Genomic DNA, 22,037 nt, shown 5'->3' on the forward strand with positions numbered 1-22,037 from the left:
TTTAAACAGCAGTGCTACATACGACCAGCTGTGAAAGATCAAAAGAAATCAGTGAAGATGAGAGGACTGAGAGACACCAGTCAGTGTACAGATATCTCCCTGAGAGGGGACTGAGAGACACCAGTCAGTGTACAGATGTCTCCCTGAGAGGGGACTGAGAGACACCAGTCAGTGAACAGATATCTCCCTGAGAGGGGACTGAGAGACACCAGCCAATGTACAGATGTCTCCCTGAGAGGGGACTGAGAGACACCAGTCAGTGTACAGATGTCTCCCTGAGAGGGGACTGAGAGACACCAGTCAGTGTACAGATATCTCCCTGAGAGAGACCAGCCAGTGTACAGATATCTCCCTGAGAGAGACCAGCCAGTGTACAGATATCTCCCTGAGAGAGACCAGCCAGTGTACAGCTATCTCCCTGAGAGAGACCAGCCAGTGTACAGATATCTCCCTGAGAGAGACCAGCCAGTGTACAGCTATCTCCCTGAGAGAGAGACAGAGGGTGATCTGAGAGAGACCAGCCGGTGTACAGCTATCTCCCTGAGAGAGACCAGCCAGTGTACAGCTATTTCCATGAGGGAGATCAGGCAGTGTACAGATATCTCCCTGAGAGAGACCAGCCAGTGTACAGATATCTCCCTGAGAGAGACCAGCCAGTGTACAGCTATCTCCCTGAGAGAGACCAGCCAGTGTACAGATATCTCCCTGAGAGAGACCAGCCAGTGTACAGATATCTCCCTGAAAGAGACCAGCCAGTGTACAGCTATCTCCATGAGAGAGACCAGGCAGTGTACAGATATCTCTCTGAGAGACACCGGACAGTGTACAGCTATCTCCCTGAGAGAGACCAGCCAGTGTACAGCTATCTCCCTGAGAGACACCAGCCAGTGTACAGATATTTCCCTGAGAGAGACCAGCCAGTGTACAGCTATCTCCCTGAGAGAGAGAGACCAGCCAGTGTACAGATATCTCCCTGAGAGAGACCAGCCAGTGTACAGATATCTCCCTGAGAGAGACCAGCCAGTGTACAGATATCTCCCTGAGAGAGATAGAGATGAAGTTCAAGCAGACCATATCCTGACCTTGGCCTGTTTGCTGTGCATGTACCTCCCATTTTCAATGCTTTTTCTCCATATGCTTCACTGGTCTGTCTCTGCTCTCCATCATGCGACTTTCATTCCTTCCCTCCAGAATACAACGCTCGGATCCAGGGAATTAACCACAACATCAGCCTTTCTCCATCTTACCAGCGTCAGAGATCTCACACTTTCTCTGGTTTGTTCCTGCTTTCCTGGTTTTTGGTTTTGCATGCTCCTTGTTTGCTCAACTGATGACAGAGCTTGCCTAATGCATGCTGGGCTTGTTACTTCGCCATCCGCTGCTGACAGCTTCACATGGCCTTGTTAAACTGCTCATGTAGGGGGAAACCTGGAATTACTGAGGCAACAAAACATTCTCTAGGCGGTATTGAGAACAGCCAAATGCACACTTCTAATAGAGAGAGACTCCTTCATAACAGGAACCCTGATATAGGGAACTGGATGGGAACACTCCGTCTGGGACAGGGATCCCGATAGAAAGACTCCCTCTGGGGCAGGGATCCCGATAGGGAGGCTCCCTCTGGGGCAGGGATCCCGATAGAGAGGCTCCCTCTGGGACAGGGATCCCGATAGAGAGAGTCCCTCTAGACCAGGGATCCCGATAGAGAGACTCCCGCTGGGACAGGGATCCTGATAGAGTGAGTCCCTCTGGAACAGGGATGCTGATAGAGAGAGTCCCTCTGGGACAGGGATCCCGATAGAGAGAGTCCCTCTAGACCAGGGATCCCGATAGAGAGACTCCCACTGGGACAGGGATCCCGATAGAGTGAGTCCCTCTGGAACAGGGATCCTGATAGAGAGAGTCCCTCTGGGACAGGGATCCCGATAGGGAGAGTCCCTTTGGGACAGGGATTCCGATAGAGAGACTCCCTCTGGAACAGGGATCCCGATAGAGAGGCTCCTTCTGGAACATGGATCCTGATAGAGAGGCTCTCGGTGGGACAGGGATCCCGATAGAGAGGCTCTCGGTGGGACAGGGATCCCTATAGACAGACTCCCTCTGGGACAGGGATCCCGATGACAGTCTTCCTTTGGGAGCAAAGGAAATAAAGGCAGTGCTGGAGAAACTCAGCAGGCCTGGAGATATCTGTGGAGACAGATACAGCGTGAATGTTTCTAGTCTGATATGACTCTTCTGCAGAACATTGTTTTTGATTGATTGATGGGATGGTTAGCGAGAATTTATTGCCTGTCCCTACTTGCCCCCTTGAGAAGGTGGGGGTGAGCTGCTTTCTTGACCCGCTGCAGTCCATGTGCTGTGGGTTGACCCACAATGCCCTTAGGGAGGGAATTCCAGGATTCTGACCCAGTGACAGTGAAGGAACAGCGATATATTTCCAAGTCAGGATGGTGAGTGGCTCGGAGGGGAACTTGCAGGGGGTGGGGTTCCCATGTATCCGCTGCCCCTTGTCCTTCCAGATGGAAGTGGTGATGGGTTTGGAAGGTGCTGCCTGAGGATCTTTGGTGAGTTTCTGCAGAGCATCTTGTAGATAGTACACACTGCTGCTACTGACTGTCGGGGTTGCTGCCTGAGGATCTTTGGTGTTTATGTGGTGAGTCCAACTGAGTTTGTGATCCATGGTAACCCCCAAAATGTTGATAATGTGGGATCCATTGATGTTGACACTATTGAATGTCAAGGGGTGATAATTAGATTCTTTCTCTTTGGTGATAGTGATAATGATCGCGTACTCGCCATGAGGCTCATATTTTAATTCAGATTTTTATTGAGTTTGAATTCCACCGTCTGCATGGAGGCATGTTTGAAGGATGATGAGCAGGGTACAGTGATTGGGTTTAACCCTGCCCATCACCCACGCAGGATTCATTCTCTGGCCTGCATCTGCCTTGTGGCTTCTCCCTGCTCCAGACCCTGTGAAGAGAAATGAGAACGGCATCTCCTGACTCAGTGCACAGGGAAACCTCCTCATTCAGCCCGAAATGGCTCCATCAGCAGTTTGACATTTACATGCCCTCCATCCCCCTGCATTCTTCAATCTTCCGATTCATCAGTCAGTTTTATTTTTGTTTGTCCTTGGTCTCTCAAACAGCCCTTTCTCTAAATTAATTTAAATTCTGTTGAGCCTGGTCATCCCCCCCACAGGCCAGCTGCAGCTTTTATTTTGAGTTGCCGCTTAAATGGCAAGAAAGAAGGCTTCAGAAAGAAACTGAATTCCACTGGCAGTACATATCAGCCTTTGTGTTAGGCAGCTCCCCCCACTCTCTACATATCTTCGCACTCAGTAAGACTACGGCCTTGTTCCACTGAGCTACAGTTTGCATTTTAATATTCATCAGTCTTACGTAGAACGAGCAGGATTCTTAAAGAAGACGGACCAGTCCCAGCAACAAGGGACTCCATCTCCAGAGAAACACGGAGACTGGGATTGTACATCGAGTGGAGACTGTGAGACACCATTGATCCACAAGATCAAACCTACGCAGGGTATAGTGACAGGAGAGTCCGTCTCCAGGCTGACGGTGAACAGAAAGTGGGCCAGAGGGAGAGATGAAGAGAATTTTGATTTTTTTCTCTCAGTGGCTCAGTGATCACTAACCCCTCAGATTTAAAGGGCAGTGGAAATAGAATCAATTTTCAAAAAGGAATTAGGACAAATGCTTGAGAAGGAAACATTGGCAGATCAATGGGAAAGGGAGTGGAATGAATTGGATAATTCATACAAAAAGCTGGAATGGTCTCAATAAGCTCCTCATGTGCTGCCCCTGCCCTGGGGGTGTTTGATGGGGACAGTGTAGAGGGAGCTTTACTCTGTATCTAACCCCGTGCCGCCACTGCCCTGGGAGTGTTTGATGGGGGACAGTGTAGAGAGAGCTTTACTCTCTATCTAACCCCGTGCTGTCCCTGTCCCTGGGAGTGTTTGATGGGGGACAGTGCAGAGGGAGCTTTACTCTGTATCTAACCCTGTGCTGTACCTATGCTGGGAGTGTTTGATGAGGACAGTTTAGAGGGAGCTTTCCTTTCTGTTTAGCTTTACTGTGTATCCCAGGGAATGGTCCTATCCTTGTTTTAGGTCATCTGCACTTCCCAGCTTTGGGTCTTTCTTTGAGCACCATTTAAAGACTGGGTTTGGAATATTGATGATAAAAGTGACATCTATGTCCGATGGTCAAAATATACCTCCGTTCCTTCACTGTCTCTGGGCCAGAATCCTGGAATTCCCTCCGTAAGGGACGTGGACTGCAGCAGCTCAAGAAGGCAGCTCACCCCACCTTCTCAAGGAGCAACTAGAGTTGGGCAATAAATATAGAGACACTCATGTCCCTGAAAGAACATTTTTGAAAAATGATTCCAATTCTCCAATCTGCCATCAAACATCTTGTACCGTCTTAGTTCCCCATCCTCCAGTCCTGTCCTCTCCCCCAGTCAATCAGGCTTAAATTATAAAGGAGCTAACTGGGTGAGCATTGAGATTACTTTCTCTGCTCAAGAGGATTCAGGAGTGGGCGTGTGCCTTAAAATCAGGCCAGACTATCCTGAAACCAGGAGTCATGTTTTCCCATTAAAACTTTTCCCACTAGAACTTGCTGCTGCAAAATGCTGAGGAGGATTTGGGAGTCTGTAATCTGGGATTGACAGTTATTTTTGGGTTCACACTTTCATAGATAGCCAGCTTGCTGGGCTGAACGGCCTCCTGCAGTATTTAGTACACAGAAAGTAGTACGTGTGGTGCCTGATTCTCAGCGAAGTGTGTAACTGCTTTGATATGAGCTGTGAGGCAGGGCGTTGAGTTGGCAGCTGTTGGTCATCAGTCAGTGAATTGTTGTTCACATCCTGCCCTGGGATTTACATTCAGGCACACAATGATCACCGTTCAAGCAGAGGAATGCCCTCACCCTCCTGGCTTCTCGATTAGCTCCAGCATTTCCCAATGCTGGCTCCTTCAGTGACCTCGCCTCTAACTGAGCACAGGATCAGGATGACCCCAGCATCCATCCCGCTCTATAATACCCTACACAAACCTGAGTGCCTGTTTCTGATGGATCACTAGTCAATTTGCAGTAGTCCTGTTGCGCTCTTACACTCATACACACACACAGTCATACAGTCTTACACTCATACGCATACAGTCATACACACATACGGTTGTGCAGACATACACTCATACAGTCGTACAGATATACACTGATTCAGTAATACAGCTGTACAGCATGGAAACAGACTCTTTAGTCCAACTCATCCATGGCCGCACAGAGATCCTAAATAAACCTGGTCCCTTTTGCCAGCATTTGGCCCATGTCACTGTTATCCCTTCCTATTCACGTACCCATCCAGATGCCTTTTAAATGCTGTAACTGTACCAGCCCCCACCCCTTCCTCTGGCAGCTCATTCCATACACGCACCACCCTCTGTCTGAAAAAGTTGCCTCTCACGCCCCTTTTAAATCTCTCCCCTCTCACCTTAAACCTGTGCTGCTTGGTTGTGGACACCCCTATGCTGGGATAAAGACCTTATCTATTCACCCTATCTATGCCCCTAATGATTTTATAAACCTCTATAAGGTCACCCCTCAACCTCCAACGCTCCAGGGTAAATAGCCCCAGCCTATCCAGTCTCTCCCTATAGCTCATACCCTCCAACCCCGGCAATATCTTTGCAAATCTTTTCTGAACCCTTTTAAGTTTAACAACATCCTTCCTAAAGAGGGAGGCCAGAATTGACCACAGTATTCCAAAAGTGGCCCTAACCAATGTCCTGTACAGCTGCAAAATGACCTCTCAACCCTATACTCAATGCACTGACCAATAAAGGCCAGCATACCAAACACCTTCACCGCTCTGTCTACCTGCGACTCCAGTCTCAAGGAACTCTGAAACTGCATCCCAAGGTCTCTTTGTTCAGCAACACTCCCCAAGACCCTCCCACTAACTGTACACGAACCCTGATTTGCCTTACCCAAAATGCCACACCTGACATTTCTCAAAACTAAACTCCACCTGCCACTTTTTACAGTTTTTGAGATTTGTAGCTCGGGTTGTGGATGAGGGTGTAGATTTACTCGCTGAGCCGGTGTGTTTGGTTACAGACGTTTTGTCACCCTGCTCGGTAACATCGTCAGTGCACCCCCGGTGAAGCGACGGTGTTCTGTCCCACTTGTTATTTATGTGCACGCTGACGATGTGACCCAGCAGGGTATGAAATGTCTGCAATCAAACGCATCGACTCAGTGAGCAAATCTATTGCCTCACCGGTCTACCATTCCTTGGCCCATTGGCCCATCTGATCAAGGTGCTGTTGTACTCTGAGGTAACCTTCATCACTGCCCACTGCACCTCCCATTTTAGTGTCATCTGCAAAGTTACTAACCATAACCTCCTGTGTCCACATCCAAATCATTTACATAAATGGTGAAAAACAGCTTACCCAGCCTCGATCCTTGTGGCACACTGCTGGTCAGAGGCCTTCAGTCTGAAAAGCAACCCTGCACCACCTCCCTCTGTCTCCTATCCTTGAGCCAGTTCTGTATCCAAATAGCTAGTTATCCCTGTATTCCATGTGATCTAAACTGGCTAACCAGTCTACCGTGAGGAACCATATCAAATTCCTTACTAAAGTCCATAAGGATCGTGTCCACGACTCTGGCCTCATCAATCCTCTTCATTAATTCTTCAAAACACTCAACCAAGCTAGCGAGACATGATCTCCCATGCACAAAGCCATGTTGCTTGCCCCTTGCCTTTCCAAATCCACATAATCCTGTCCCACAGAATTCCCTCCGACAACTTACCCGCCACTGACATCAGGCTCACAGCTCTATAGTTCCCTGACTTTTCCTTACTACCTTTCCTCAATAGTGGCACCATGTTTTCCAACCTTCAGTCTTCCGGCCCTCACTTTTGGCTACCGACAACAATATCTCGGCAAGGTGCCCAGCAATCACTTCTTTAGCTTCTCACTAAGTTCTGCCATACACCTGATCAGGTCCTGGGGATTTATTCACCTTTATGTTTTTTTAAGTTGGCCAGCAGCTCCTCTTTTGTAATATGGACACTCTAAGATATCATTATTTATTTCTCCCAAGTTCTCTAGCTTCCATGTCCTTCTCCACAGTAAATATTGACTCTAAATATTCATTTAGTAGCTCATCCATCTCCAGCGGTTCCACACATAGATGGCCTCGTTGATCTTTAAGAGGTCCTATTTGCTCCCTGGTTACCCTTTTGTCCTTAATGCATCTGTCAAATCTTTTTGGCAAAGAGAATCTCTACTTGCCAAGCCATCTCATGTCCCCTTTTTGCCCTTCCAGTTTCCCTCTTAAGTAAACTCATACAGCCTTGAAACACCTCTAGGGATTGGCTCAATCTTTGCTGTCTATACCTGACATATGCTTCTTTCTTTTTCTTGACTAAAGCCTCAATTTCTCTAGTCATTCAGCATTCCCTACACCTACCAATCTTGCCCTTCCCCCAAACAGGAAAGGACTATCTCTGAACTCCTGAATCCTGTCAAAATCTTTTGATCTGTCTCACTGTCCCATATTGCCATGAAATTCAACTATCCACAGAGCTCATTTGGATACAATAGACCACCACAGGTATCACACGCCAATAGGACAGAGACCAAATCTCACATTGGACACCTGGTCACTAATGTCCATCAGCAGGAGAAATCAGCCATCCTTACCCAGCCTGTCTTACGTGTAACTCCAGACCCACAGCAATATGGATGACTCTTAACTGCCCTCTGGAATAGACAATAGACAATAGGTGCTGGAGTAGGCCATTTGGCCCTTCGAGCCAGCACCACCATTCATTATGATCATGGCTGATCATCCACAATCAGTATCCTGTTCCTGCCTTATCCCCATAACCCTTGATTCCACTATCTTTAAGAGCTCAATCTATCTCTTTCTTGAAAGTATCCAGAGGGTTGGCCTCCACTGCCTTCTGGGGCAGAGCATTCCATATATCCACCACTCTCTGGGTGAAGAAGTGTTTCCTCAACTCTGTTCTAAATGGCCTACCTCTTATTTTTAAACTGTGTCCTCTGGTTCTGGACTCACCCATCAGCGGAAACATGCTTCCTGCCTCCAGAGTGTCCAATCCCTTAATAATCTTATACGCCTCAAGCAGATCCCCTCTCATCCTTCTAAACTCAAGTGTATACAAGCCCAGTCAGTCCAATCTTTCAACGTATGATAGTCCCGCCATTCCAGGAATTGACCTCGTGAACCTACACTGCACTCCCTCAATAGCCTCTCATTGCAATAAAACAATCAAAATACACCCAGGACTGTTTCTTTAGGGGCAATATGGTGAGGCTTTATCTCAAATCACAGTGCAAAATGATGAAAAAATATTCATAATTGTATTTGCCAGAAATTTAGAGTGGAATAGGAACTGCTGAGAGATATGGAGGGAGGGTGGGTGAGATTGAATGGGATGGGGAGAGGGTGGATGGGATTGAATGGGATGGCGAGAGGGTGTGTGGGATTGAATGGGATGGGGAGATTGTGGGTGGGATTGAATGGAATGGGGAGAGGGCAGGTGGGATTGAATGGGATGGGGAGAGGGTGGGTGGGATTGATTGGTGTGGGGAGATGGTGGGTGGGATTGAATGGGATGGGGACAGAGCAGGTGGGATTGAATGGGATGGGGAGCGGGTGGGTGGGATTGATTGGTGTGGGGAGAGGGTGGGTGGGATTGAATGGAATGGTGAGTGGGCAGGTGGGATTGAATGGGATGGGGAGAGGGTGGGTGGGATTGAATGGGATGGGGAGAGGGCAGGTGGGATTGAATGGGATGTGGAGAGGGTGGGTTGGATTGAATGGTGTGGGGAGAGGGTGGGATTGAAAGGGATGTGGAGAGAGTGGGTTGGATTGAATGGTGTGGGGAGAGGGTGGGATTGAATTGGATGTGGAGAGGGTGGGTTGGATTGAATGGGATGGGGAGAGGGTGGGTGGGATTGAATGAGATGTGGAGAGGGTGAGTTGGATTGAATGGTGTGGGGAGAGGGTGGGATTGAATGGGATGTGGAGAGAGTGGGTTGGATTGAATGGTGTGGGGAGAGGGTGAGTTGGATTGAATGGGATGTGGAGAGGGTGGGTTGGATTGAATGGGATGTGGAGAGGGTGAGTTGGATTGAATGGTGTGGGGAGAGGGTGGGATTGAATGGGATGTGGAGAGGGTGGGTTGGATTGAATGGTGTGGGGAGAGGGTGGGATTGAATGGGATGTGGAGAGGGTGGGTTGGATTGAATGGTGTGGGGAGAGGGTGGGATTGAATGGGATGCGGAGAGGGTGGGTTGGATTGAATGGTGTGGGGAGAGGGTGGGATTGAATGGGATGTGGAGAGGGTGGGTTGAATTGAATGGTGTGGGGAGATATGGGTGAATTTTTTTATTGAATTCAAATTCTACCAACTACCATGACAAGGCCTGAGGCCATGTCTCCAGAACATTACTCGAGTTTGCGGATTCACATCCAGGGATAATACCACAAGGCCAATGCCAGTGAGTGGGATAGAAGGGTGTGGGGAGAATGTCGGCAAAATTCAGAAATATGGGAAAGGGCTGGATGGGAATGAGGGATCTGTGGAGGCGTAGGTAGATTGCAGAAGGTAATGTGATTTTAATTCTCCTGAATGTCGTGTTTTGGTGGTGGCTCATCTCCCCCCTGCGCTGGGAGGGGAAGGAATTCCATCCCCTGTACATCTGTATTAACACCGGCTGCCTCTACACTGGGCTATTCCAGGCTTCTCTCGTTTTGGAGACTGTCCTGTTGCTGTTCTGCCCTGATACCAGCGAGCAGACATTCCAGACCAAGCTGGTTGACAGTGGAATGCTGTATTTCCCGAGGCCAATCCCCACCACACCCCCCCGCACCCCACCACCACTGTTGTCACACGATTCACTTGATCAGAAGTTTTATTTTCAGCTTTCTGTTTGCAGCATGTGACAATGACTGCTTTAGTTTTCTTTAGCGAGTGGCCCACATCAAACAACTCCTGAGTTTCACACATATCAGGTGCCTGAGCAGTTGTCATTAGTTTATAATGCGATCGAGGACCCTAGATCCCAGTCTCTCTGGGAATTGTGTCCCTGGAGTTTCTGGCCTGTTGTTGTCATAACCATTATCATGATTTTGCTCTATACTGTGAGATTTTACTGAAATGCCCAAGATACACACACTCCCTACACCCACTCACATACATGTTGCACACCTGTCCGTATACACCCCTGAACTCAATCATACACGCTCCCCACCTACTGTACATACATAACAACATTCAAATCAGCCCCTTGAGTAACTGTCCTCCTGACCCCCCCAAAGTCTGTCCCACCATCTACAAGGCACATGTCAGGAGTGTGATGGAATACTCCCCACTTGCCTGGATGGGTACAGCCCCAACAACACTCAAGAAGCTCAACACCATCCAGGGCAAAGCAGCCGCTTGATTGGCACCACATCCACAAACATCCCACTCCCCCCACCCCCGACAGTCAGTAGCAGCAGTGTGTACTATCTACAAGATGCTCTGCAGAAACTCACCAAAGATCCTCAGGCAGCACCTTCCAAACCCATCACCACTTCCATCTGGAAGGACAAGGGGCAGCAGATACATGGGAACCCCACCCCCTTCAAGTTCCCCTCCGAGCCACTCACCATCCTGACTTGGAAATATATCGCTGTTCCTTCACTGTCGCTGGGTCAGAATCCTGGAATTCCCTCCCTAAGGAACATTGTGGGTCAACCCACAGCAGGTGGACTGCAGTGGTTCAAGAAGGCAGCTCACCCTCACTTTCTCAAGGGGCAGCTAGGGACGGGCAATAAATTCTGGGCCCAGCCAGCGAAGCCAACATCTCATATGCAAATAAATAAAAATTCTTCTTTTATGCTGCCTGTACTTAAGGTATGGAAAGCACTGCCAACTTTATATAAATTTTACAGGGGTCAGCTGTGCGTGTATCTTACCAGAGATAAGCCAATGGCAGTGCTAGTTGACAGCTCTTTAGCTCAGCTCTGACCCCCTCAGTTTCCCTGATGATGAGGCTTGGGGACCTAAATCTACTTCTGTCTTGCTCTGCTCCTGAACCTTAAAACCAGGTGCAGCTTGATCAGTTAGCTCTGCTGCTTAGCATTTTTAAATGGCTATTTAAATAATCAAGTTATCACTTTGGGATTACTTTTCCTTTTGAAATTCATGTTCACACTGCCAGACATTATCTTTCTGAAATATTCTCACTGTCCAATTGCATGATAGAAAAGTTGACCAGAGGTTCGCCATATTAAATGTTGGACAATTCTGATATTTAATTACCCCACACTCAGTCATTTATATCCCCAGTACCCATTCTATTCATCGTGTAAACCAAAGAAGAAGGCTTATAAAGCTGCCAGAAAAGTAGCAAACCTGATAATCGGAAGCCTTTTGAAATTTAGCTCGGTGGGATATTTGTTTTGATTTATTATTGTCATGCACTGTGATACAGTGAAATGTATTGTTTTGTATACTATCCAGACTAATAAGACCTTATATAAGAATATCGGGGTAATAGAACAGAATGCAGAATATATAGTAATACAGTACAAAGAAGATGCCGAGAAAGATCAACTCTAATATACAAGGGTCTGTTTGTAAATCTGATAACAGCAGGGAAGAAGCTGTTCTTCAATCTGTTAGTGTTTGTTAACATAGAACATTACAGCACAGTACAGGCCCTTCGGCCCTCGATGTTGTGCCGACCTGTCATACCGATCTCAAGCCCATCTAACCTACACTATTCCATGTACGTCCATATGCTTATCCAATGACGACTTAAATGTACCTAAAGTTGGCGAATCTACTACCGTTGCAGGCAAAGCGTTCCATTCCCTTACTACTCTCTGAGTAAAGAAACTACCTCTGACATCTGTCCTATATCTTTCACCCCTCAATTTAAAGCTATGCCCCCTCGTGCTCGCCGTCACCATCCTAGGCAAAAGGTTCTCCCTATCCTCCCTATCAAACATTTGTATCTTCTGTCCAGCGGAAGAGGGTGGGAGAGGGTATAACCGGGATGGGGATGGGGGGGGGTGTCTTTGCTTTCCAGGGGCAATGGGAAGTATAGATGAAGGTTAGTTTGTGCGATGGACTGGGCTGTGCTCACAACTCTCTGTAGTTTCTCACGATTTTGGGCAGGGCAGTTACCAAACCACGCTGTGATGCATTGGATAGGACGCTTTCTGGGGTGCATCTATAAAAGTTGGTAAGAGTCATTGTGGACATGCCGAATTTCCATAACCTCCCGAGGAAGCAGAGGCGCTGGTGTGCTTTCCTGACCATCGTGTTGATGTGAATGGACCAGGACAGATTGTTGGTGATATTTACTCCCAGGAACCTGACGGTCTCCACCACCTCCCCCTCAGCACCTTTGATACAGACAGGGGCAGGTCCTCCACTCTGCTTCCAAAAGTCAATGGCCAGCTCCTTCATTTCGCCAACACTGAGGAAGAGAGTGTTGTCTTTGCAATCTGATACTAAGCCGACTATTTCATTCCTGCACTCTGTCTTGATTGCAGCTAAGGGCTGAGAATAGACGACGATAGGTAGACGGGGAGATTAGAATGTTAATGTAGACTAGCAAGATATTATTGGATATGTTGTCGGACCTGGTCCTTGAAAGTGAGGTGGGCCAAGTGAATAAAGCGTCAGTGAGGCAACATTTAAGAAACAGCGATCGTTGTAACATAAAGTTCAGGAGGATGGTGGAGGATGACAAGCGATAATCCAGAGTAAGAATGCAAAAAAAACATCAGTGGATGAAGGGTCTAGGCCCGAAACGTCAGCTTTTGTGCTCCTGAGATGCTGCTTGGCCTGCTGTGTTCATCCAGCCTCACATTTTATTATCAGTTGGAAAAGAGCTGACTTTGGTGGAGCAAGAGCAGAGATTTGGCAGCAGGATTTACTGGAATGGGAGGATGGTGGAGAAACTGTACAATGGGTCACCTACAGAGAGCAGATGGTTCAGGGACAGTCGACGTACATTCCCTCAAACGGGAAAGGTGGGCCAAACGAATCCACACCTCCCTGGGTGACAAAGGAGGTTAAAAATAGCGTTAGAAAGAAAAGCATGCTTCTCATATGTGTAAGACTGAAAGTACGATGGATAAGCGAGAGAAGTACTGAAGGCTTAGAAGTGAGGTGTAAAAGCAAATAAGAAAGAAACAAAGAAAAATATGAGAAAACACTATTAGCTAACATGAAGGGGAATCCTAAAGAATTCTACAGGAATGTTAATAGTAAAAGAGTAATTAAAAAGGGAAAAAATCCCAAAGAACTGGAGATGCTGGGCATCAGAAACAGAATCAAACATTGCTAGAGAAACTCAGCAGGTCTGGCAGCATCAGTGGAGAGAAAGCAGAGTTTAATGTTTCAGGTCCAGTGACCCTTTTTCAGTTCTGAGAAAACACAGAATGTTAACTGTGAGGGAGATATAAAGAGGCTCAAAGCAGTTTGGACAGTCTGCCTAAACGGGGAAGTGTGTGAAAGATGAAATAAAACGTGATAAGTGTGAACTGTTAGGAAAAGCAAAAATGCACAATGTTTCTGAAACGGTGAGAAATTGCAAAGTACTGAGCCACAGGGTCATACAGCAAGGAAATCGGCCCTTCGGCCCGACTTGTCCGTGCCAACCAGGTGTCCCAAACTAAACTGGCCCCATTTGCCTGCATTTGGCCTATATCCCCCTAAACGTTTCCTACGCATGTAACTGTTCAAGTGCCTTTTTAAATGTTGTGACATTGCCTGCATCTACAACTTCCTCTGGCAGTTCATTCTACATATGAACCTCTCTCTGTGTAAAAAAGTTGCCCCCCTGGTCCTTTTAATTCTTTCCCTTCTCACCATAAAATTATGCCCTCTTATTTTGGACTCCCCTACCCTACGGAGAAGACCTTGGCTATTCACCTTATCTATGCTCCTCATGATTTTATAAACCTCTATCAGGTCTCCCCTCAGCCTCCTACACTCCAGGGAAAACAGTCCCCGGTTTATCCAGCCTCTGCTTATAATCAAACTGTAAATCTTTTCTGCTTCCTTTCCAGTTTAATGACATCATGTGACTCTAGATCCACAGCAATGTGGTTGACTCTTAACTACCCCTTAAGATGGGCAATAAGTGCTGACTTAGCCAGCAAATCCCTCATCCTGTGAATAAATTTAAAAAAAGCCATCTTCTGCTCCCCTTTTGCGTTTTTTACTCGTCCTCTACTAGTTGTTAAAAACTTCCCTAATCCTCGGGTTTCCCAGTCATCTTCACCACATTGTCTGCTTTTTCTTTGGCTTTTATGTGGTCCCTGACTTGCCCTGTCAGCCGCAGTAGCTTCGCCTCCCTCTTAGTATGCTTCTTCCTTTCGATGAATTTTTTGCTGTCCCTCCCGAATTGATCTGATTTGATTTGATTTATTGTCATGTGTACCTACATACAGTGAAAAGCTGTGTTTGTGAGCAGTACAGGCAGATCACAGGGAGCAAAAAAGACTGAGACAGAATGCGGCATATACAGGTTACAGTGTGCGAAGCGAGATCATCACTAACAAGACCAACATTATTTCAAGCTAGGCAGGTCCAACCATCAGTCAAATAATGGCAAGGAAGAAACTGTTCCTGAGCCTGCAGGTGATTCTGCCTCATGGAAGAGGCTGTAGGAGATCATTACCGGGATGCGATGGGTCTTTGATGGTATTGGCTGAGGCAGCAAGCCGTGTAAATGGAGCCCATGGATGGAAGGTTGGCTCCTGTGATGGGTCTGGGCTGTGCACACCACCTTCTGTAGTTTCTTACGGTCCTGGGCAGAGCAGTTGCCGTACCAGGCCGTCATGCGCCCGGACAGTTTGCTTTCAATGGGGCATCTGTCGGAGTTGGTGAGGGTCTTTATGGATTACTTCAAAAAAATTCTGCAGCCATTGCTGCTTCACCAGCTTCCCTGCTCGACTCCCCTTTCTATCAACTCCAACTAGCTACTCCCTCCTGTCTTTTTAGTTCCCTTTGCTGAACTGTAATACTATTACATCTGACTGCAGCTTCTCCCTTTCAAACTGCTGAGTGATTTCTATCATATTATGGCCACTGTCCCTCTAGGGCTTCGTTCACCTTAAACTCCCTAATTAAGTCTGTCTCATTACACTTCACTAAATCCAGAATTGCCTGTTCCGTAGTAATCTCTACCACAAGCTGTTCCAAAAAAAACATCTTGTAGACATTCCACAAATTCCTTTTCTTGGGATCTGCTCCCAACCTGACTTTCCCAGTCCACCTGTGAATCAAAGCCTCTATGATTATTGTAATTGTGCCTTGTTTCCAGGCCTTTTCTACCTTCTGATTTATTTTCTTCCCCACGTCCTGACTACTGCTGGGAGGCCTGTACACTACTCCCACCAGGGCCTTTTTTCCCTTTGTGGGTCCTCAACCCTGCCCACACTGATTCTACACCGTCTGACCCAAATCACTTTTTACTATTGATTTAATTTCATTTCTTACGCGTAAGGCAACTCAACCCGCTCTGCCCATCTGCCTGTCCTCTTGGTAGGACATGTTTCCTCGGATATTTAATTCCCAGCCCTGATCCCCTTGCAGCCATATCCCTGTGATCCCCACAATACTGTACCTGCCAATTTTAAACTCATTTAAGTACACCACCCTCAGTCCTGTGTTCACTTGAGTTTGACAGGATGAGGCTGTCTCAGAGAAAAGTGTAGAATTTTTAAAGGATTAGACAGAGTGAATACAGAAAGCGATTCCTCTGATCCAGCGGGGCCTTGAACCAGGGACACAATCTCAAACTCTCCAGTGCGAGGAAGGATTTCCTTATTCATGTGGACCTATGAATTAGACTGGACCACCCAGCCTTTTGAGTCAGTTCCATTATTCAATAAGATCATGACTGTGTCCTCACATCCACATTCCCGCTCACTGCTGATAATCTTTCTCCTCCAGGGTAATCTCCGGAATTCTCAATCTCAGAAGCTCAGATACTGAGTATGTTCCAGACTAACACAATATCAGACACACTCTCACACTAATATTCACTCTCACTATCACACTCATTTTCACTCTCTCTTCACACTATCACTGATGTCCTTTAGAGAAGGAAACTGCCATCCTTACCAGGTCTGGTCTATATGTAACTCCAGACCCACAGCAATGTGGTTAGCACTTAACTGCCCTCTGGGCAATTAGGGATGGGCAATAAATGCTGCCTGGTCAGCGACGCCCTCATCCTGTGAATAAATAAAAGAAACTCACAATCACACTCATGATCACACACACCCTGTGTAATTATTGTGTAGAGTCAGGTAGGTGAGGGCGCATAGGTAGTGCCAGGGCTAATGACTTTAGAAGGGAGGGGTCCACATTTGTAGAGTTTTGATTGCCTTCTTTATCAAGGACTTCCCATGTGCAGGAAAATGTAAATATTTATTGAGAACTGAATAGTTTCTCCATTCGTCTCTTGTCAGATCTAGAAATTTCTCTGGCCTCCTGTTGCTCACTAATTCAAACAAGCTTTTGTTAGTCTCAATGGTTGTCATAGAGACATATTAAACAGAGTAAATCATTCCTGTAAAATCTGTAACAGGCCCCGAGGTAATAGCACATCTCCTGTCATCGAGATTCAGAATAGAGGCAAGTTTAGACTGAAATTGTTTACCACGTAGGCCCAACCAGAATTTTACTGAACATCAGGATTAAACATTTCAGCAATGAAAGGTGGAACAGTGTGTACAGATTTGAAACACTGCTCCTTGGAAATGTACTCAAGCTAGGGACAGATGAATGGGCCTATCTCCGGTTTCCTCCCACAGTCCAAAGATGTGCAGGTTAGGTGGATCGGCCATGCTAAATTGCCTGTAGTATTCAGGGGTGAGTGGGTTACAGGGGGATGGGTCTGGGTGGGATGCTCCAAGGGCCGGTGTGGACTTGTTGGGCCGAAGGGACACTGTAGGGAATCTAATCTAATCTAATGCTCCTGTGTAACGGGCTCAAATAGAGGGCTGAATGGCCTCCTATTCCTGTGTACAGGCTCAAGAAGGGGACAGAATGGTCTCCTGTGCTGATATAACAAGCTTGAGAGGGTTTGAATGAGCTCCTCTTGTTCCTAGCTAAAGATCCCCTTGTGCTGCTGCCTGGTGTAAAATGCCATACTGATGGATGGGTACAGTGTTAGAAAGGGAATCGCACTGGCGATTGGTGCTCTCGGTATTCTAATACCAACTGGATTTGCAAGGTACAGGGTATATTCACTGAATAAACAAACATCCTTTTAGCCATCTCTCTCACAAATCCCTGACCTTTGAGGTCAAACCTCTCAAAGGGGCCCAGTTTGTTGAGATTCAATCAGAGCGAGTGATGGTTGGGCACAGATGGGGTTGATTGAGGATGACCTTAAAGAGACAGCTGTAACCTATCAGACTAAGATGTGGATACATGTGACAAAGGTTGGAGGGGCGGGGGTGTCTCCTGGCCTTGTCAATCCATGGCCCACTCTGACAAGTGTGAGAACCACCGGGATTTCCACCCAACAGCACGAGGAGGTGGAGAGGACAGTTCCCGAGTCATGGGAGTTGGCGTTATCTGGGATATGGGAGCGGAGGGTGTGAAGTGGAGGTGGGCTCAAGGAACCACATGGCCTATTCCTGCCTCCATTTTGTGTGTGAAAGGGCTTGCTGTGTTGGGGTGGGGGTTGGTGTCCGAACTGGAGGCAGAGTCTCAAAATAAAGGCATGGGATTGAGGACTGAGGAATGCAGCGTCAGGATGAGGAGAGGTATCTCCCCTCGGTGGGGCTGGAGTAAATCTTTGGGAATGTCTGCCCACGCAACAGTGGAATCTCAATCATTGAGCGTGTTCAAGGCGGGAAGGAGATAAGTTTCTACAGACTAAGGATATGAAGGGGATGGGAGCAGGGAAATAAAGTTGGACAGCGATGGTCTGACTGAATAATGAAGCAGATTTTATAAATGTACGTTCCAGCCCGAATCTTCAGATGGTGGGGGGGGGGATAGGTGGTATGGGTTGCTATGGCGATGGTGTGGTGAGATCCTGGCACCACTGCCGATCACACTTGTACCTGGATGCTCCATGATGTCACCTCCAGGATCTGTCTTCCCACTCCATGAGAGAACCCCCTGTATTAGAACCATACAGTGTAGAAGAGACCCTTCATCCCATCACATCTGTACTGTCACAAATACGATACACCTACATCCATCCCACTTGCCTGCACTGGGACCGTAGCCTTCAATGTTATAACATTTCAAGTTTCATGTACTTTTTAAAGGTATCGAGGTTTCCCACCTCAACCTACCTTCTCAGGCAGTGCATTCCAGACCCCCATCACCCTCTGGGTGAGAAAGGTTTTCCTTAAATTCCCCTCGAAAACTCCTGCTTTTCACTTTAAAATCATGCCCCCTCATTATTGACCCAGTAAGGAGAACACTGCTTGCTATTCTCCCTCCCCGTGTCCCTCATCATCCTGTATCTCTGTCAGGAACCCCTCAGCCTTCTCTGCTCCAAAAGATAACAACCCAAGCTGACCATCTCCAAACACAGAGTGGGGAAAATTGGTTCTTCAAAGCTCCACTGATATCCCCTCCCGCTCCCCCAGTGGCTGGCAGTAGTTGGGGGGGGGGAGATTATTGTTCACTCCCTGGGCTGTGGGGAGGCTGGGGGTGGGGTGTTGCTGAGGAGGGGGAAGTGAGCCGGTGGAGTGGGGCAAGTGGGGTAACTGTCATCAATGAAGACTTTTGGGGCTGACAGAGGTGCCTCAAGGTTAGCTCCTGGTTACACACCCACTCTCTGAGCAGGTAACAGGTTCGATCTCGGAGCTGGACTGTGGCTAATTTACGCAGTCTGAGGTCAGCATTCGGTGAGAGTGGGCGTGGTGGGGGGTGGGGGGGTGGAGGACATTTTTGAGAGGGGTAGGGAAGAATAATATAATGTTACATGTAAACCATCAGGATGTGATCAATGACATGAGTGTGATATCAGCAAGAGAAGAGACGTTTATAATGAGTATGTGAGGAGGGGGTGGTCTCAGACACATCATTAGGGAGTTGGATTTGAGGACCTACTTTGTAGAGATGTCAACAAAAGAGAGTCACAGTGCTGAAGGAACTGGGGAGTTTGATCACCTTTACCTGAGGAAGAATGTTCTGGCGATGGAGAGAGAACAGCAAGGGTTTCCCAGACTGATTCCTGGGATGGCAGGAGGATGACATATGAGGACAGAAGCATCAGTTAGGACGGTGTCCACTGGAGTTTGGAAGAATGAGGGGGATCTCAAAGAAACCTGTAAAATACTAACAGGATGAGACAGGGTAAACACAGGAAGGATGTTCCTGATGGTGGGGGAGTCTGGAACCAGGGGGTCACAGTCTAAGGGTAGGGGGTCAGCCATTTTGGACTGAGATGAGGAGAAAGGTCTTCACCCAGAGAGTGGGGAGCTTGTGGAATCCACAACCACAGAAAGTGGTTGAAGCCAAAACATTGAATGTTTTCAAGTAGGAGTTTGATCCCTTTAGCCTAAAGAATTATATCGAAGGGAAAGGGGAGAAAACAGGAAAAGGGGACTGAGTTTGATGATCAGCCATGACCATATTGAATGGTGCAGCAGGTTTGAAGGGCTGAATGGCCTACTCCTGCTCCTATTTTCTATGTTGTTGCTTCAATATCCTCTCTTAGAGATAAGGAACAAGAAGCCTCAGGACAGCTACAGCCCAAAAGAATCAAACCAGGATCTCACTGTGTAGGGAGCAGGAATTACTTTGAACACACAAGATACAGGAAGAAGCCTGGAGGGGGTGATGGGAGGGATGGAGAGGTGGAGAGGTGGGGCTCATACTGGCTGGGTGTGGGAGGTGTCAGTGCTGGAGAGGGTGTCAGAGCTGGGGGAGGGTGTGGGAGTCAGTGGTTGCACTCCCTGAGGTGATAATATGACTTACTGCCCTCTTGCCTTTGACCCAGGAATACGGTCCCGGGCCACAAGCCCTGAGGGGATGGGGCCTAGCGCGAGACGCAGAACAGCCAGCGAGGGACAGTATGAGAACGGTGGAGAGAGTGGCCCCCAGAGCCCGACCGTGCGTTCCCCAGTCCGCTGCGTCTCCCCCGAACTTGCCAGCTCCATTGCTGCGAACCCAGGAGGACACCCCCGCGAGGTGAGAGCGCGCTGACAGGCTGCAGTTTGCCGCTGTGTGTGTGTCCTCAAGACTGGCCCCCCCCATAGCCTCGCTCAACTCCCAGCAGCGGAGTGTGGCCTAGACCTGGCTCTCAGTCTGGGGGAGAGAGCTCGCTCAATATCCGGGTAGGAAGGGAATGGATTACAGTCTTGCAGGAGGCTCAGAGAGAAATCAGCCTGTGGCAAAGTTTCTGCTGTAGTGGGCTGAATGGCCTCCTCCTCTTTGTATGTACCAGGCTCAAGGGGCTCTATACCCTCCTGGTCCTGTATAACAAGCTTAAGGGGCTAAATGGCCTCCTTGTGCATCAAATGCATTCTTTCCTGAGAGCAGCAGGGCTGAATGAGTGAGCTGAGTCAGGTTAATTGCTGCTGTCCCCTCTAACTGTCATGTTGTCATCTTCAGCCAAACATGCACAGCTACAGAGAAGCTTTCGAGGAAATGGATGGAGCACCAATCAGCCCCACCAGTGGAGGTGAGATCACTCCTTTAGTTTTATTTTCTCAAACTCCTTTCATTAGAAATCAGTTAATTCCTGAATTCCCAGCGAGATGGAAAGTGAAACAGACATAGAGCAGTTGAACTGACCTGCCACATCTCACACTAATACACAGGAATCTGAAATATCCCCGCGCTCTCCCCATATCTCTGTATCCGTCCCCAAACTAATCCCACTGCCCTCCACGCTCTCCCCATATCTCTGTATCCGTCCCCAAACTAATCCTACTGCCCCAGTCTCTCCCCATAGCCCTGTATCAATCCCCACACTAATCCCACTGTCCCCGCTCCCTCCCCATAGCCCTGTATCAATCCCCACACTAATCCTACTGTCCCCAATCCCTCCCCATAGCCCTGTATCAATCCCCACAGTAATCCCACTGTCCCCAATCCCTCCCCATAGCCCTGTATCAATCCCCACACTAATCCCACTGCCCCCTCTCTCCCCATAGCCCTGTATCAATCCCCACACTAATCCCACTTCCCCCTCTCTCCCCATAGCCCTGTCTCAATCCCCACACTAATCCCACTTCCCCCTCTCTCCCCATAGCCCTGTATCAATTCCCACACTAATCCCACTGCCCTGCAGTCTTTGCTGACTGTTTCAGCTATTAGTTTCCAATAGCTAGAAGCTGCCATCATGTGTGTAAGTGCAGTCTCTTGTATATCTTTTGTGTAGCAAGGAGTTATTATCCTGACATGGTGAAGCACAGCAGACTGTCTTCCAGCAGACTCCGAGCAGACTGTGTCCCAACAGGCAGTATCCTAGCCGTCTCCCAACAGTAGACTCTGTCCCAGAAGTCTGTGTCCCAGCTGACTGTATCCCAACAGACTGCAGTAAAGTGCCAGCTCGGACTGTCTCCCTTGACGTTGAACATGCTGCCAATCAGCAAGGCAGATGGTCACAGCAAAGTGATGTACCGCAAGGGTCGGTGTTGGGTCCACTGCTGTTTGTCATTTTTATAAATGACCTGGATGAGGGCATAGAAGGATGGGTTAGTAAATTTGCAGACGACACTAAGGTCGGTGGAGTTGTGGATAGTGATGAAGGATGCTGTAGGTTGCAGAGAGACATAGATAAGCTGCAGAGCTGGGCTGAGAGGTGGCAAATGGAGTTTAATGCAGACAAGTGTGAGGTGATGCACTTTGGTAGGAGTAACCGGAAGGTAAAGTACTGAGCTAATGGTAAGATTCTTGGTAGTGTAGATGAGCAGAGAGATCTCGGTGTCCATGTACACAGATCCTTGAAAGTTGCCACCCAGGTTGACAGG

General features: G+C 47.9%; 1 protein-coding gene across 9 annotated transcripts in view; it reads left to right on the forward strand.

Annotated features, from left to right (window-relative positions):
* Nucleotides 1-22,037, forward strand: part of tns1b (tensin 1b) — a 571,744-nt gene that overhangs the window by 491,550 nt on the left and 58,157 nt on the right. For 8 of the 9 annotated variants that reach the window (XM_059647607.1, XM_059647608.1, XM_059647610.1 and 5 more), the window contains 3 exons: nt 1,192-1,275; nt 20,060-20,250; nt 20,674-20,743. In XM_059647607.1, coding sequence (XP_059503590.1) covers nt 1,192-1,275; nt 20,060-20,250; nt 20,674-20,743 — 345 coding nt within the window. The remainder of the gene's footprint in view (nt 1-1,191; nt 1,276-20,059; nt 20,251-20,673; nt 20,744-22,037) is intronic. The other variant, XM_059647611.1, reaches the window with a different exon arrangement.

This window comes from Stegostoma tigrinum, chromosome 7 (genome assembly GCF_030684315.1).
Source record: "Stegostoma tigrinum isolate sSteTig4 chromosome 7, sSteTig4.hap1, whole genome shotgun sequence".
Lineage (NCBI taxonomy): Eukaryota > Metazoa > Chordata > Chondrichthyes > Orectolobiformes > Stegostomatidae > Stegostoma > Stegostoma tigrinum.